This window comes from Colius striatus, chromosome 1, assembly GCF_028858725.1.
Source record: "Colius striatus isolate bColStr4 chromosome 1, bColStr4.1.hap1, whole genome shotgun sequence".
Taxonomy (NCBI): Eukaryota; Metazoa; Chordata; class Aves; order Coliiformes; family Coliidae; genus Colius; species Colius striatus.
The window spans coordinates 183694563-183713417 of record NC_084759.1 but is presented as its reverse complement, the minus strand read 5'-3'; the positions used below and the strand labels follow the sequence as shown (position 1 = coordinate 183713417).

The window sequence follows — 18855 nt, the reverse complement described above, 5'->3', positions numbered from 1 at the left end:
GAACTTTTCCTACATGCCTTACAGTGAAATTTGTGCTTGTTTTTTTTTTTCTTAAAAGAAACCAAGATTAAACTAAACTTTAAAGGTTTGTGTGGGAGCATTGATATTCAATGAATATAGGATTGAAGCACTGTATAGTATCAATGACAAGCAGCTGGAATTTGGGCAGCTGTTACCTTGGGGACAGTGAGTCTATCCCCACCTTCATCAAGACCTGTCTTAGTTCTCAGCACTGAGCACAGAAGATTGACAGGGCAGCACAGCAAAGCACAGGAATTAGAAGTGTATCTCATGGACCCAAGGAGGATTCCTTTGCCATTTCTTATGGTCTAACATCAGTGCAGAGGATAATGTTATATCTGTGATGATGAGGCAGTCTGGAAGTTAAGGGCATGTTATGCTTATTTCAGAATGGCATATAAATCTTCATAGCAATAGAGATAGGGAGATCACTGCCATTCAGTCAGGCTGCTTAGCTAGGAGAGCTCAAAGAAGGCTCACTTAGGCTATCATATTTATAGAATAAAATTGACCTATAGTCAAATGACTCGTGATGAGAGAGGTATGCGTGAGTCTCCTTGCACCCCAAACTTTCTTTGTTCCTTGATGAAGGAGTCTTGGAAAAGATGCATGCTATTCAGGCATTAATTGTATTGCCTGCGTTCCAAGCTCATACACATGGATGCTCACTGTCTCACTCTGTGCCTTGTGGATTTTCTGAGAACAGATTGGAACTAGCGGAATTCTTGGCCTGATTGTGGCTCAGGCTTTTATTTGCTTTGTAGCCTGTACCAAACTACTGCTAGTACTGCATGCCTATTTCTGTGCTGGAACATGCAAGATACCAAGAATTTGGATCAAGTAATGTCAGAATTTAACAGAAGTCAAAAAAGCTATTAGACTGCTTGATCTATGTGTTGTAAAGAAAGATGATAAGCTGATTCTAATGTTGTCCAGTGGTTTACTGTCCCAGAGACATAATGTGCATTTTGAGGTGCAGCCATCTTTTCCATGAGATATGCATTGAATCCTGGCTGTTAAGATGTAGGATGTGTCTAAACTATGGTCTCCACAAAGCTACAGGAACAGCGTTTACTCTCAAAAATTAAGAAGACTCTCTAGCAGCCTTTGTGACAAATAAATTTCTCAGTTCTGGTTTTCTTAATGAAGAGAAGAATGTTGGTGCAGTTGCTCTACTATAAGGTGTACAGGGGTAGATGAGTAAGCAGGTTCCTTTTCAGCGGTTCAGAAGTCATTCTTGTGGTCCTTCTGCCCTTTTCTGTACCCTTATGAATTTTAAAACAGCAAATAAAGTTTTGCTTAAACAAAATTCTGTGTTACCATACAAAACTTGTACTTAAAACTCAAGCAGCAGTAAGTCTTAGCTGAATTCAGTTTGTCTCCAAAATGGATAACGGATCAACATGACTGACTGCGATGCTTTACTCTGTGTCTATAAACAAGTGCATTGCATAGACACATATGCTTAGATATGCATGCACACACATAGACTTATATTCTCTGAAACTAAAAATACTTTTTCCACATGGTTGATAAGAAGGCAATTTTGTGTTGAAAAGAATATTTAATTACCAATTAGTACCTCCAAAACCATAGATTTTTTATTTCATAGCACTGGATATGCCACAGATGCGAGTGGTGTTCTATAAGGGATTTGTGCTGTAGATACAACATCTTTGCAGTTGAAAATACGGGGAGATTGTTTTGTGTTATACTTTGGAAGAGAATGATAGTATGAAAGTGAGATTTGGTTAAAAATCCTAATATCTGTATTTTCCTTTTGAGGTAGTGTGCTATTTAGAGCATACCTTTATTTATGGGCTGTGTTTAACAATCCTTTATTTAAAAATGGGGGGAGTGGGAGGGGGCTAGGTCATAATGTTTTTCTTTATCAAACCCTTTTTTAAAGTTTTCTGTCAAAAACTAAAAGAGCTTGTAAAATAATTTGGTCAGTGTGAGCTTAGTGTGTTGCCAGTTGGTGCTGTTTCTAGAGCTGAGTCAGGCTAGAACAGATCTATATGCAAGTAGCTGAAAGGTTGTGTTTTACTGGTATGTGTAACAGAATTACAAAGTGTAACTTTTTATAAATAGAACCCCTCATACAAACTGGTAGAAACGTTACAGATATTTATAATTATTGCACTGGGTTTTTTTTCTTCAAAACTGGGAAAAGAGAGGACCTTAACAGAAAACTCCATCAGAATGTCTCCTTCAAATGAAAGAAAATACGTATAAGTTTGTAAGGGATGGCCTAATGGACATATTTAATCTGTTTGCAAAGAAAAGGCAAAGGTTATCTACAGGAGAGTTTATGCAAGTTCTTTTTGCAGTAGAGTTTATGCAAGCTCTTTTTGCATATTGCTTATGTGTTTTTTCTAAGCTTTCCAGTAGAGAGTAAGATTATCATAGTTGTGTTGCCTGCATATGTAATTAAATTTGCTATGCTGTTGGATGACAGAAGTGTCATTCAAGGGATATATGCTAGAAGACGTAAAAGCAGTTCTTTGTTTAATATTTCCAATATTTTCTCACGTTGTAGGCACTGCTAAATGGTGATTTTTTTAGTCTTAAACAGAAGTATACTTTAAATGTAACTATCTAGTGCTAAAGACTGTTTTGAATTAGACTTTTTACTGGCATTTTCAACAGATGAAATTGCATATGCATAATGATTGGAAGAAAGTGAATTTCAGACATACTTCAGTAGACAGATGCAAATAATAATTTTTACTGTAATTATAAAGAAGAAGGAGTGGAGGATTTTATGCTTTTTTAAAAATTCCTTACCTGATTGTCTTTGAATAGTTATGTTATGAGGAGAACTTTACCTATCAAAGACTGTAGGTATGGCTCAGTCTAAGAGTATTTAGAAGGGTTCTAAATAATATGAATTGAAGAAGTTCCTCAAAATGGATATATTGGGCCTATGAAAACTTGTCTTTTTAACTATCTGTTTTTTGCTAAATGTGTTATATGTGTTACAAGATTGTTTCTTTTTGGTGTTTGATAGTCTTTTAACAGTGGGTAACAAGAAGAGTTAATGTTGACTGAGAGTCAGGAAACAATAATGATACTAAAAGTTCACATGCGGCCTGACAAAGAGCATCAATCCAGGATTTCTTTGAGTAAGACCAGAAAATGTTGGCAGAAACGGGAAATACTTCATTAAAAACATTGACTCTTGTAGAATTATTTAAAAATAATAGTTGCCACCAGTGTTGTAAAGTATTTACGTATCCCTAGACTCTGGACCTACAGATACAGATGAGACCCACAGATGAGCTTTCTGGAACAGTTGTGGAAACAATATCTCCATTGGCATGAAACTGGTGGCACCGTTCTCCATATAGTAGTGATCCCCATAAACTTGTATTTAGATTAAAAAAAAAAGAACAAACCCACCACAAAATAGCTCAGAAACTGAGGAGATAAACCTCAAGAAATATAACTGAAGGACTTTGCATTTAACATGAAGTGTACCATATGTCTTTCACGAACGGGAATAATGAGACATTTAATAGCTTTTTAATGCATCTTACTATGTTAAATTTGCGGCACATATGGTATACTCCTAACTGAATTTTCATTCTCTTATGATTTTCTGTTACAGATAAAGTCTTGAAAATGAAGCATTTCTATTCAAATGTTATTACTACTTTTTAATTGTCTCAAAAACAAGTAGTTCATTTCAAAGATGATGTTGCATCTTTTTTTTCCCCCAGGAATAATTTTGGTAAAGTGCCACTCAAACAGTAGTGGTACAATAAGAGCTTTAGATCCAACGAATTCCTTTTCAGAACCAACCGTGTACTCTTTCCTCTGTGTTGTTCACACCTGAGGCTTGTCTTTTGACTAATTTCCTTAAATATTCACTATATTTTTTGTGAAATATTATTTTAGAATATTTTTTAAAATATAACAAAAATATAGTTTATGACCCAAAATACTTAAGAAGGGATACACTCAGGTTGTACTTTGTATTTGCACATGCCTGTTGTTTTGCCTAACATGAACATACCATCATCTTGTCAGTGTTGTGGGCATCAAGTATTACAATAGTGTTCCTCTTCCATGGGTAAATTGTTGACAAAACAACTTCCAAATAAAAAATAGTTTTTGAATTAATCTGGTTTGTAATTCAAGGGAAGCACTACCAGCTTGTCAGACCCTGCATTTTGGAGTAATTCTTTTGAATAATATGACTGAAATAAGGTAACAAAAAGTAAATATTATTCAGGTGATCTTACAGTATGTATTTTGCAGGGTTTTTCGGTTTTTTTTTTGTTTTTATTAAACTGATCCAATTACATTAGTAATTTATAGGGTCGTGTAATCTTGAATAAACGTGAGATTTTGTGGAGGAAGAGCCTATAGATATTCTTAATTTCACTCTTTCTTCTGCACCTGCTTTCTCTCATTGCAGATGCAAACTAATATAATGGAAGATTTAATGTTACTTATGAACAGTACAAATAGCTGAAGGTAGTTAGAAGTAATCTTTTTTTAATTTTCTTTTTTGTATTTTCAAGCTGTTGAAGGAACAGCTGTGCAGCTGTTGGAGGAATTAATCAGTTTTAATTACAGACTGTTAAAACAATGAAAGGCTTATTATCCTTGTACATGTTTGTTTTGATAAGTTTTATTGCTGAGTGGAATTTCAGAAATGAGTTTCAATGTTTGTGTACCATTTTGAGGAAATTAATATCAGCAGTAATTGATAGTAACCATGTCAAGTCCCTTTATGGATAAGAATTTAACTTTAGATACTTCTGTTTCCAAAAAAAGGAAATCTGTCATGGTATAGTTGGAGCATAAAGTGGGATTAGCAGATGGGGGCTCTTTGGACAGATACTTGTGGGCTTAATCTGAAGCCTCTGTACAATATCAATTAGGACATCTCTTGAAAGATATATTTTATAAATAACTGCAATTTATAATATGCTACAGGGAAACATGCATCAACAAGCAGTAGAACTTCTAGAGTATGATTTTTTTGATCTGTTTCCACCTATGTACTCCTCTCTGCTCAGCTTTTTAGCTCCTCTCCTCTTCTCTTTTGTATTTTTCCAATGAAGCAAAGTATGATTTTAGGTTGATTCCTAGGTGCACCAAATTCCAACATGCAGCAGCATATGGAGTCCCAGCTCTGCTGTGCTATTATCTTCATTGGATTTTCATAGCTCTTGATGACTAAAATGATTCTTATAATGTGTAGTTAACTCTTTTTCCACTTCACAGTTTCTGATTCAAAGGAGCTAACTGTCAGAGAGGTGATGGGTAGGAAATCTGTTTAGACTATGTGGAATAGCATCTGCTCTTCATATTTCAAGTGTGCTTGAGGTATTAGTGTGACACCCGAGCAGTCCCCTAGCAGCCAAGTCCGTCTGAGTGGAATGTTTTGACCCGTCTAGTTCTCCTCGAGATATCTATTTAACGGCATGATGCAGTTTATCCTTTGTTCCAGACACACATCAGTTGTTTACACAGCTGATGATGCTGCAGTGATCATCTATCTTCTTGTTGGTCGCATTTTGTAGAGGAACAATTTCATAGGATTTGCTACTAGAAATAAGCTGGTCACACACAGTGACTGGAGAGAACAACCTTGCCAAGGCCAAGTTAGAAGAAAAGATGAATGCAACCATCCTTGGACTGTGAAAAGTTCTTAGAGAATGGTGATGCTGATTTAATTGGTTTGTTATTGTAATTTGCTTTTTCATATTTTAAAGTATGTGTACATGGGAGGGGATTTTTGTGTGGGTTTTGTTTGGGTTTTTTTTTACTCAAATAATCATATAATGACTCTAGTATTTTATCTGCAGTAGTAAAATCAGTTCTTTGTCTTTGAGACTTTGTTCTCTCTGTTGTTAGTAGTGATTGTAGTATTTATATAATAGATTTTTTTCCTGGTTTTCTATCTCATCTTCCAGGAGATTGTATTGTATTTTAACCAGATTTTAACTCATACTCCCGCGTTTTGAGACAGTGTAGTTTATCCCTAAATTACTTGAAAGTAGCTTTAGGCTTCTGTGGTTTTCGTGGAGAAAAGATTAATCAAATCTTGTAGGTAAGTTTTAAATTATCTCTCGTTAATTCAAACTTTGTTCTAGCTTAACTGTTGTAAATTTCTGCATAAATACCTTAAAAACTACTTAGTTTAAGTGCTTACTCAATGCACAAATTTACTTTTTCAACATGGCCACTTGTTTCTTTATGAAGAATATGGGAAACTTGGTCTTTATAAAGACATATAAAGATGTCTTACATAGAAGCAAAATATTAGCTTGTAATCCCTTAATAAAGAATTGTGTTATGTTTGTGCATGCCTAACTTTTTTTGTTTCTTCTTTCTCTCTTCTTTTATTTTGAAAGGTATTCCTCAAGAGTGACCGTGTTGCAAGAATGGTCCACAGCGGAGGATGTTCTGCAAATGACTTTAGAGATGTTTTTAAGAAAAACATAGAAAAGAGAGTCCGAAGTTTGCCAGAAATCGATGGATTAAGCAAAGAAACAGTGTTAAGTTCTTGGCTAGCCAAATATGATGCCATATACAGGGGAGAAGAGGACTTTTGCAAACAGCCAAATAGAATGGCCTTAAGTGCTGTGTCGGAGCTGATTCTGAGCAAGGAACAACTTTATGAAATGTTTCAGCAGATTCTAGGGATCAAAAAATTGGAACACCAGTTGATTTATAATGCCTGCCAAGTAAGTATTCGTGTCACTTGGTTCTGTTGTGTCCAAAATATCTCCTCCCTGCCAACAGGTCAAGTGCTTCCTCTTTGTGTGTAGAAGCCTGCAGTTTTAAGCACATCTCCACAGTCTGAGGAGATGAGACCCCTCAGAAGGGAATTGCATCATTTGGTCAGTGAAGAGCACTTAGAAAAAGGGAATACCAAGGTATATGGTACTTACACTAAAAGGTCTCCTGAGACCTTTTACAGTGTCACAGCTCCAGTGATTTAGGTGATTTGCCAAATGTTCTATGGTGTATATACCTGCATACCCTCATGTAAGTTACATGTGTATGTACGTGCCTTTGTGTGTGTGCGTGTGTACATCTGTAAAGGAAATTTTCTGCCATAATAGGTGATGAGTGGATGAACTTTGAATACTCTTGACCATCCAGTGTCTAGACAGTTGATAGATTAGAATTCAACATGCATCATTTCACACACCATCTACAAAGCTAATTTGAGCATTTTTACTTTGTAGTTTTGTTGGATAAAAGTGATGTTCCCCTTAAATTACTGAGGCCCAGGAAAAAAGTCTATTTGGCAATCATATAGATTATATCTATAATCTATCAGAAATTAGCGGTGTAAATAGTATGTAAAAATGTTTTATCTGGCCAGTCTTCATAGTGATGCAGCTATAAATTAAAAACAGGGAGGAAAAACCTGAAAAAAGTGTTTTTGAAAGTTGCATAACTGAGCAGCGTGGTTGTAGCATTTAAACTGAGCTCACACAGCTTTCTACACTATCTATAAAATGATACACCAGACTACATCTAAGCTGATTTTCATATATTATGCTACAGGTTGGCTTGTAGATAATGGTCATCTTAATACAGGAACAAATGAGGAACCTTGGACATTGTTGCCTACTGCATTTATGGATTGATGTGGCATGAAATCATGTAACTGTTGTATGATGGAAATGTCTCTGGTGTTTAATGCTTCTCAGGGTTGTTGACCCAACTTTTATAATGAGAAAGTGTCATTTTTTATTCTGCATGAAATTATGAGGGTTTCCTGTTTTCACTGCGTGGTGTTTACTGTGCCCAGATGGCCAAGAAGGCCAGTGACATCCTGGCTTGTATCAGAAATAGTGTGACCAACAGAGAAAGGAAAACACTGTCCCACTGTGTTTGGCACTGGTGAAGCCACACCTTGAATACTGTGTCAAGTTCTGGTCCCCTCACTGCAAAAAAGACATGGAGGTGCTGGCACATGTCCAGAGATGGGCAGCAAAGCTAGTGAAGCATCTAGAGAACAAGCCTTACGAGCAGTGACTGAGGGAACTGGGGGTGTTTGGCCTAGAGGAGGCTGAGAGGAGACACGATCATTTTCTTCAACTACCTGAAAGGGTAGGTTGGTGACAAGGTGAAGAAGGACTGAAATCTTGAGGGATAATAATGCTTATTTGGATTTTACACAATGAAATGTTGAGGCATGGAATAATTCAGCTTGGAAAAAAACCTCAGGAGATCATTCAGTCAACAGGGTCAACTGTGAGGACAGACTGGGTTATTAAGGGCTTTAACCAGTGAGGTCTTAAAACTTCCAAGACTGGCCATAGGCTGCGGAAGCTCTCTGAGCAACCCGAACCAGATAACCTGGTACTTATAGTAGGAAGTCTGTATGGATTTTTCCCTCTTCTGGTGGCTGATGATTGCTAAATCTTACTTGATATGTTGCTGTGAGCTGTTACAATCTCCTGGTAGTCTGTGCTGTGCTAGAGGAGCATAAACTAACGTCAATATACAGCTTTGAACTATTAAAGCAATTGTTCCCTTGGTTTAGAGTGGTCCTGATCATAACAGTTCACTAGATTCCTGGATCTGTTTCCTTAAAGGCTTCTTTATTTTGGTTCTTAATTGTAGCAGTATTGGTGGAACAAAACTGCTTGGCAAATGTGAACAATTTTCTAACAGTTTCAGCAGTGACACATTTTTGTCTTCTGCCATGGTAGGATTTTGAGCATGGAATTATTCTTTTTTTTTTTTTAATTGCAAATTAAAGAGGAAGTAACTTTGTAGTAGGTAGGAAGGGAGAAGGACTGATGTTCCTCATATGTGAAAAGATAACCTAATGAGATTAGGAGAAGACTCTTCTCATACTTTTCCTGATTTTGAGCACTGAAGATTGTAAAATCACCTGTGGAGGTCTCCAAAGTATGCATTTTTTACCCTGAAATCATATAAGTATTAGAAGACAGGAAGAAAGAGACTTCATTGGGAGCAGATACAGAAGCAGCTACGTGTTTCAAGCTTGGAAGACTGGAGAGGGAAAGGCTTCAAGCCTATACCCTTGTAATTTGGGCTTCTAGCTTTCTGAAGATTTTAGTTTTACAAGGCAAGAATGACATTACTTTGCTAAAGCAAAAACTTTAATTATGTACTCCAACAGAGTTGCCAGTAACCATGCATTTCATATCCTGTTCCTGTGGACCAGTCAAGCACATAATATACCACAGGTACGAGGAGAAGTCTGTTGCAAAGAAAAGACAATTGTGGCCTTCCCAGTCTCTGATAAGGGGCAAAACCCCTTATTTCTCATTACAGTTTTAATAAATATTTTAGTTTAGGCTATATCTTATTCCTTTCTATTGTCAGTGTATTTTTAGAAGATGAGGTGAAGTTAGACTCAGATTTCTGTAAGCACCAGCAGTTTCCATTCTGCCCTAGAAGCCTCTATCTGTCTTCATATTAAAATGCTCACTTTCGTTTCCCTTTGCTGCTGCTGTTTAGAATACTAGAGACTTGCAGATAATGATAATCAATAGTGTCTGGGAGCAGTGAGATAAGTGAGAGTCCAAACAGATATTAAAAATGTATTTTGATAGAGGTTTTGATGAGTTGGCTTCTAGCTTATGCTTCTAGCAGAGAATCAGATATATGAAATTTCTGTATATTTTGCAGGTCTGAGAAACAGCTGCCCTTAACAGCAAATCTGTGCAGTTATAATTTGTGCAGAAAACTCTGCCTTTTTCTTTTTGCACACTTTTTTTTTGTTGTCCCTTCCAGCCCTTTGGTAATAGGAAACAGAAAAATGTCTTATAATGTTGATGATAAGAGTAAATTATCTTGCACCTACAGGGTTGCTAAGCAGACAAGGATGCTATTTGTAACAGTAGGAGGTATTGTCTGCCAGCCTCCTCCTTGTGACTTTCTCTGCATTTAGAAACTTTTTCTTGGTTTTCAGCAGCTTTTGCTCTTCAGCCTGTTCTAAATGGAGCGCTGTCTTCAGCTCTTAAACCCTTGGTATCTTGCAGCAGCTCATCAGACATTATGCTAGGGTGTGGGTTACTGGAGGTCCACACAGATTGTCAGTCTGCATCCTTTGTGTCACAACAGTGAGAAACAGCATTTATTCAATCAGCACAAGAAGTTATTAAGAAATAAAGTATGAATAGTAACAGACCATCTCTCTATCGTGGTCAAACACAGTCCACATAGCTATGAAAATGTTAGGCAATTTTCTCTGAGGAATAACTTTTTATCACAATTTCTCACTTAAACTAAATGCCTGAACTTGTCCTTAGGTAGTGAACAGTAACAGGATGTTAGCATTAGAATGTTAAAGACTTCTTCAGTGGTCTTGTTTTCAGCTTTACAGTTTAGAGCAAGGCTAGCAGCTGCTGCCCACCACCTATATCGCTTTGTGATTGAAAGATTCAATTTTTTAAGTGCTAACACTTTCACCTGCTTTTTATTTACATTGTGATGCCTTGAGCTGTATTTCATGATACAAAAAATGATTGTGAGATAGCTGGGACTTAATGAGCTCCTTGACTTGCTTTTGAGATGCCTGGCCTCAGCGTGTTGTTGTGGTTTCTTTGATTTATAGAGATCAAACATAATATAGTCTTTTTTCTTTTCCTTCTTTTTTTAATTATTCACTGATACGGAGGATAACTTTGATGCAGAAAGTCAAACTGAAAGTCAAACTCAAACTGGTGTGTGGCCATGCACTATTATTGCACCATTTCACCAGTACCAGAATGTCTGCATCAGGGAAATCACAACACCACAGAGATTTTATTTTATTTTATTTTGAAACTACCTTTATAAGGTTGACTTTTTTGGCTGATCTAGACCCTTTGTCTTGGGTACAGGGAGGAGTGAACAACACTGGTTTTCATAATGAAAGAATTCTTACAAGTTACATCCACTTTTCTAACAGGTAATAAATAATTTTGAAAATAATATTACAGTTTTTAAGAAGAATTATTTGCTAAGTCTTCTACTGTTGACTTTCTGGTAATCAACCACAGACTAAATCTTCTGGAAATAACTGTAGATGGTACTTTGCTGCAAGGTATAATTTTCTGTTTAAAAGGCTCATTTTCTGTCTGGTTCACATCCTTTATTATCTTTAGCTTTTGCAAGATGTAACTCTTTTTATAAATATCTGATATTGAGAATGATGGACTATATTGTATCTTCCATAATACATTTTTGTATTTTTAGAAATATTTATTGTCCAGAATGTCTTCTGAGCTGAAGTCTGCTTTTGGTGCTCAATAAAGTTGGACTCTTTCACCCAGCCCTTCACTGAAGTCCAGTTAATTATACAGTTTTGGAAATAAGGCAAATTAAGAGCATCTTAATTTGCAACAAGGCATTAGTGACTTCTGGATGTATGTAGTTCTGATCTTTTCCTCAGTAAAATCATGCAAAGTAGTGCAGTTATGTCACAGATCATAGAATTTCCTGTAATTCTGGATACTTTTTTTTAGAAACTTTCATACCTTATTTAATTTCTAGAGGAAAATGCAACTTTGTGAAACACAAAGAATAATGATGTCTTTGTACGGAAAGCTTCAATGTAGAGTTGATAGTCATCTTCTTGATGTAATTAAACAAGTGTTAGGATTACCTTTAGTGTGTAGACCAAAACTTAAATAGTTTCATTAATTTTCTTAGTTGAGATAAGGAACAGGAAAAAAAAGGTTTAGGCTGTATATTATAGAACACATTCTGTTATGCAATATGTTTTTCTGAGTCTTTTTAGTCAAAAGAAAAGATATGGACTCTGTGAGATGTTATAATCTGATAAAGGCTTCAGTTAAGTCAGCATCTTTCCAATGGTCACCAATGACTGTCATTACTTATTTCATAATAAATTATACCTGATACAACAAAGTAACCTCTGAAAATGTTGGCAAAATCCATTGCTGTATTTTTGAGGTGGCATCAGGTGTTAGATAAGATGTCCACTGTTGTCTTAAACATACTTCTGGGCTGAAAATATTCTTTTACCTAGCTCAAGATATTCCTGCTCCACTGCACTTATTTTTATTTAGGAAAAAAAATATATAAAAAGATACCCCATGCAGATCACCTGCTTTATACATGAGATGTGCTACCTTGAGGCCTTACCTAGTAAGAGGTTACTGCCAAGCAGCCAATGCACACGCTGAGTGCAGGATAAGGTTTATTTGCTCTCTAGATAAAAGAAAGTTTTGCAGAGTAGGTAACAGGCAGGACAGGAATGAGGGGAGAAACCCTCCAGGCTCTCAGCAGGCAGAAATAATTGCAGTGTTATGGGAGATCTCTTGGGAGATTTATGGGGGGAAGAATTTTCTGGGCCTATTGAGAGGCTGTAGAGTTACAGTTAGTACTGAGATGTTGACTGCTTTTTTATATAATAAATATGAGTCTAGAAAGTTTATGCCCACAATCATGATGCAATAACAGTATGCTTCCTGACAGAAGAGGTCAATGCTTTCAAATTGTCATACATGTCTGTCTACCTTAGAAGTGTTTCATGATTTTAATAACAGAAGTGTTCAAGTGTTCACACTTCAGACTTGTTCACAGATCAACTGTATTGGTTTCTGGTACCTGTAAATACAAAAATATATCATCTGATTTTGATTGATTTTTCCCTGTTCTTCCAGGTGGAAAAAATACTTGCTTCTGTCCTTGAGCAAGAGGGGAATAATTAAAACCGAATTTTTCTACGGAGAAATAAATGGTCATTTACAGGATTTTAGATGGCACTTATTTGTGAGATATCATTCTTGATTACATGCACAGAGGAGTTTCATATGGAGTTATTTCAGCAGTTATCTTTTTTTAATGTTGGTCTGTTTTTTTTTCCGAGGTACTTCATTGTCTTTTTATCTCTGAGAGGTCTGAAGTCTTGCTCAAGACAAAAGTTTCAGTGCTTTGGAAAACAGTGCTGCAAACTCAAATATTGATCTTAATATTACTTCTTTAATAAGATTGTGAGAAATCCAGAGCTAGGCTGAACAGTGTATGTCAGACCAGTTTGGAGGTTTACCTTAATAACTTGAATTCTGATGAAAAAGGAACTCTGTGAATCTTTAAGTGATTAATTTCTGTTAGCACATGCTGATGCTTTTTAAATGGGGGGAAAGTTTTACCTCCCCTAAACAAGTGTTTTTTTCTGTAATAGCAGTATACTTTGAAAAAAAAAAGTCTCTGGTTTCCCCAAAGGGGAAATTTAGGTTTGTTTCTCTACGTGGTTTTTAATCCTGAGGTCTCTTCAACAGCCAGTGTGAAGCCATCAGAATCAGCTGGAAAAGCCACAGGAAAAGAATGATCCTATGTTTCTGTACCTTTCTCGCTCAGTGGTACTGAATATCTTGTTCTGGAGCTTAGCTGCTTTATTCCCCCATTTTCGAGGGAGAAACCTCTTAGCTTTCCCTTCTTGAGACAAAGTTTCTCTGTACTGGCTGCCTTGATAAGGTTCATGTGGTTTTCCACTCTCCAGTCACTCCAAAGGAAAGATGTAGGTGAATTTGGAAATGAGACAGCTAATATATATATGGTAGATATATATTTTAAACAGAAATATCAAAGCATGGCTGTAAAAGAGGTTAGACTGCCCTAAGCAAGAGCAATTGTGTATGTAAAATGCCTGAGCTGTCGTTAAACATAATTTGTGAACTTATTTTTTATCCTCTGGGAAGGTATTTTTGTGGCTGTCTTAAAAATAAGAGAACTCTCAGGTCACGTTTTCATCTGTGTCCTCTGCTGAGGCTGTCCTAATCTCTAGGATCTAATCACTCAATCTCTAATCTTCCAGGCTGTCTATCCCAGACACCCTCTCAGCCTGAAAGAGGATTGATTCTCAACAGAAGAGCCGTCATGCAGAGAGATGCTCCTTGGTCTGTCATTTATTCTCATGATTTATATTACATGACTCAAAGACAGTTGTCCATATCATCCAGATTCAGTCTGGTGTCAGTGCTGAGGCTGTCAACTTTGTAATTAGATGTACATATTTTCAAACTTCTGCCTCTTTCTCTGTAGGTCTTCTGTAGGTAGGTAGGTTATCTTCATTTTTGTTTTCTGCTACAGGCATGAAAAAAGCTCAACTGAAATAACCTCTTTTTGGTCAGTAACATGAGTAGAGAGAAGAAACAATAATTGCAACCTGCAGTCCAAAAGTTTACAACCTACTGGGAAAGGGAAAAGTAAGAGGAGAGTAAAAATAGGATTAATCTATACTTTGTGTCCTCTGTGGGAATCTATTTCTTGAGATAACAGACAAATTGACTTCCAGGCATTTTATCTATAAACAACAAAAATCTGAAATAAAATTGAGACTACTTGCTTAGTAGAAATTTTTACTTCTACCTGCTATTGAAAGGAGCAATTGTATGGTAAGCACTCTGGAGCTATAGCAGAAGGCATATACCTTTGCAAATGAAGTGAGAGAAGAGTCAGTCCCTTCCTTCATCACCTCTGAATAAACTGTTTTCCTAACTGGTCAGGCAGAGCCAAGCTTCTGTAATGTGGGAACACTAAAACTGCCCATAAATGAGGGAATATAGTACTAAGCCATGCCTGAGAGAGCCTCCCAAAGTACACACAATTTCTGCAGTAGCTTTGTTTAATTCCTAGGAGCACTGTAAAATCATGCTCCAAGCAATCTGGCACAGCCTTCTCCCCATACCATGTCTTTCCTCAGGAGACTTGAAACAGCAGGATCTTGCCTGAAACACCTCTCTCTCTTTAGGGAAACTTAGCTGACCAGTATTCCAATTTTACCATACTGCAGCAACCATCCTGTTTCACAGATGGATACCAGACTTTCTGTAACTGATGTTTTTTCACCTCTTTAATTGAATAATTTCTTCCCGCTCCCATGTTTCCATAAGGAAGGAAAGTGAAAGCTTAAAACTGCTAGCAGCACAAGAATGGCTCCCTGTCTCTCTGCAATTGTTCATCTAGAAAACTGGTTCAGGACCTTGGCAGCAGAGGAGGTTGAGTCCTGTTGTGGGAAGAATGCACGTTGGACACCTCAGGTCATGGGACTGAGACCAGGAAAAAGACAAAGAGTTTGGTGTTTGCAAACATGGGAAATTTCTGATTGTGTTGCTCTTTCAGAACAGTAACAGTTGATTATAATGAAAAGTACGTGTTGACTTTTTTCTTGCATCACCAAAACAAAAGTTCCTCATGTTAAGGATATACTAGCTACACACTCTTAAGCAGTATTTTTACATCTTCCTTATTAAGGTCTTTTTTCCTAATCATTAACTAAGCAGAATATAGACTGAAGATCTATAATGTATTTTCTTTTGGGCCTCACTCCAAACATTAGATCCTTTGTACATAGGAAAGTCAGTTTTTCATGGTGCAGCACCAATCTATAGATGAAGCTTGCCTTCTTATACATGAACTTCTGGATTAAATCTAGTTTTAAGTCCTGACTCAGCTATCTGGGATTTACATTTTATCTAGAAAAACATAGTTGTACAGAACATTCTCCAGATGATGCTTCAGATTTTAACAGAAAGGGATTCCATTTCTGTCATCTTGTAGGTTCTCCACATTGTACTTAGAAAAAAAGGTCAGCTAGATTTCTTTCTATCCACTATTTTTTAAATAGTTTTTCTTGAAGAAATTACTAGCAGGGCTTTTTTAAAAAAAACATTATTTCTTTTATAATACAAATTAAGATTTTCAACTAAATAGAACCATCTTGTCTAATTAAGATAACTGTTTATATGTGGCTGAAAGTTTTATTCTGTTGGTTTTTTTCAGTGGTGCATTTTGAAAGTAACAACATATATAGTTTTTGGAAAAATCTGTGATAAATCAGTGCTTTAATTGTGAGTTGTCAGCCTGAATTTTAAGTATTTTATCTAGTAAAGTCAGCCACATGTAATTGTTTGGGAAAAAATATTGGCGTGACATTCAAGGTGTTTTTGCATACTTAGTGCAATGCTCATTAACATTTATTGCCCTAATTGCATATATTCCCTTTGGTTTCAACACTCCAAAGAAAATCTAATCAGTGATTAATAGGGCAAGAAAACATTCGGCGTGATATTTTTGGAGAGTGAGGAGAGTAAACAAAAGGAGAGAGGATTTCCTTCTGAAGCAGGATAACTTCTGGAAAATACAAAACAGTGTGAGCATATTTAGGACATAAATATGCATATTCCAACAAGGTTTGCATGCTAATCTCTGTTTTGCCTTGGATATGGTAATCTCTGTTCAGGGGGTGGTAGAGGAGGAGGGTGGAAGACTTTTTCTGAAGATCAAGACATGAGTCATAGCTCATTTAAGGCCCATAACTTCCTGGTTAGGGTGGATGTGGGAGGGTATTCCCTAGACAGAACCTGAAAGCAACTTGTATCAAAGGAGACAGCCAATATCTATTTCAGCAGTGTCTGGGGGAAGGTGAAAGAGAGAATAAGAACGCCCATTCCTTTGATCATCTTGCTCACCAGAGATTACCAGTGCAGTTAGGACCTCTACAGTATTTATGGTAGGCGTGTAGATAACTGCTTGTCCTGGATTTGACTGGGATAGTTTTTGGCTGGCTTAATTTTCTTCCTAGTAGCTGATACAGTGCTGTGTTTTGGATTTAGGATCACAACAATGATAACACAGGGATATTTTAGTTGTTGCTAGTGCTTACCCTAAGTGAAGGACTTTTCAGTTTCTCATGCTCTGCCAGTGAGCAGGTCGCAAGAATGTGGGAGGGACCATGGCCAGGACAGCTGACCTGAACTAGCCAAAGGGCTATTCCATACCACAGAATCTTATGCCCAGTGTATAAACTGGGGGGTAGTAGGCTGGAGAAGGCTGAGCACTGCTCAGGCATTAGTCAGTGAATGGTGATCAATTGCCTTGTGCAGCACTTGGCTTTTCTTGGGTTTTCGTTGTTTTGGCTTTGGGGGTTTTTTGTTAACTTCATTACTGTTGTTATTTTTTAATTATTATTATTAACAATTTTGCTTCCATTATTAAACTGTTCCTATCTCAACACACAGTTTTCACTTTTGTTTTTGTTCTCCTCCCTGTCTACTGAGGAGCTGGGGAAGGAGTGAGCAAGCAGCCATGTAGTGCTTAGTTGCCAGCTGGAGTTAACCAGTGATACTGCTCAAGTGCTTTTAATAACTCTGGAGACTTCTCTGTTCCTCCATTGATTACCTAGGGACCCTATGTTACTGATCTGTGAGATACTTTCTTTGGATGGTAAAATAGGCTCTATGCATAGCTCTGAAGCTTTTTGGACTGTCGGAGGAGCATACATAAGGCAAAGGCTTGAGTGGAAAATAAACACAAGTTCAACTGTTTTGTGTGTGGATACTCATAATGTTGCGATTGCAGAGTTGAGGTGGAAGGCATTCCTATATTTAGCAGAAACTGAAGAGTTTGACTTTTAGAGTGCAGAAGAAAGCACTGTGGTGAGTGTGTAGTCTATCTTGACCTCATCCCTTAACTCCAAAATGTGGATGTGAAAACCAAGATCTAGGTAGATAAAAGATGTTTACAGTATGTTATATTTCAGATCTTAATTTTTCTATTCCTGTTAACAAAAAATGCTTTGTATTCACATCCTTGATTTATCTGTGGGACATATTTAGAGTATTTATTTTCTGTAAATAGTAAGAGCCTGCCTTTATTCTCCTTATTACTGTCTCAGCACAGCATTCTTTCCTCAGATTTTCGTCCTGTCCAACAGTGATGGTCAAATCTTGTAGTCTCAACCGATAAGAAGGACAAACCTAAGTTTTGCTTATTGATCTGTGGAATCATCACAAATGCCAAGAAAATGAGTGGCAGAAAATTCCATTGTATTTTTGACCTGTGTTAACTTTTTTTTCCTCTTATATAATCAACTACAGAGCCACTATTGTGGATCCTAATGTGATTCTAATCACGTCTGATTCTGGAGTTTAATGTTAATAACTTGTTGATTTAAAAAGAGTGCTCTTCTTAAACAGGCAGTGGGCTGACTCATCATCAGCCCATGATACTTTTTTCTGAACAACAAGTTCTATAGTAAATATCCAAGTCCTGGTGGTGATGTGTTTTTTGTGCAGTCTTGATATTTTAGAATGAGATTTGAGGGGAGGAAGAGAAATAAACTAGCACATGCTCCCTGGATGCTGAACTGATCATTAAGAGTATTGCATTTGGGAGAACAACCAGGCCTCAGCATTTTACCTAAATTACTTATGCTGTCACTCTCGCACCTACAATTCCAAAAAAGTAAAGACTTTTTTGTTGGACCTAACAGGATGTTTCTTATGTCTGTTGCATGCAAGATAATTGTATAATCCAGAAAGAAAATAAGAAGATGTTGCCTTTCAAATTTGGGGGATGAGGCAGGAATTATACATATGTGTAGTTACATATGTTATTGTTTGAAGAATAGCATAATTTTATGAAATTGGTCAAAATGCAAAAAAACCCCCATAAAACAGTACTTTTAAAAGTTAGCAATTTAGAATCGAGCACGATTTATAATTCTGGGGTTTTAAGTTCCTCTTATAGAACTGACGTAGAGAAGTGGAATGGCTTCTGTAAACTAGATGATCTGTCAGTATTCTAGCCTCATTTTTTTTTTCAATTGTCTATAAATGCTTTTAAGCCTTAAAGCAACTAATCTATCTTGTTTTAAGCAGATTTGATTTTATCTCTACCCACTGTGTACCTTAGAAAGCCAGGACATTTGACTTGCTTTGAACTTAAATAGGTTCTTCTTGGACTGGATTTTTTTAACAATTTATAAATGCAATATAGATTAAAAGAAAGGCTAAACTCATTATATTCCTTTTAGTTTTATGATTTAAATCTTTATCATTTACCTAGTGGAAAGTGCATGAACAAACATTT

General features: G+C 36.6%; 1 protein-coding gene across 2 annotated transcripts in view; it reads left to right on the top strand.

The window, feature by feature from the left end:
- The window catches only part of CADPS2 (calcium dependent secretion activator 2), a 303420-nt gene that overhangs the window by 97870 nt on the left and 186695 nt on the right, over positions 1 to 18855 (top strand). For both annotated transcript variants that reach the window (XM_062017907.1, XM_062017917.1), the window contains exon 3: positions 6393 to 6725. In XM_062017907.1, the coding sequence (XP_061873891.1) occupies positions 6393 to 6725 (333 nt within the window). The remainder of the gene's footprint in view (positions 1 to 6392; positions 6726 to 18855) is intronic.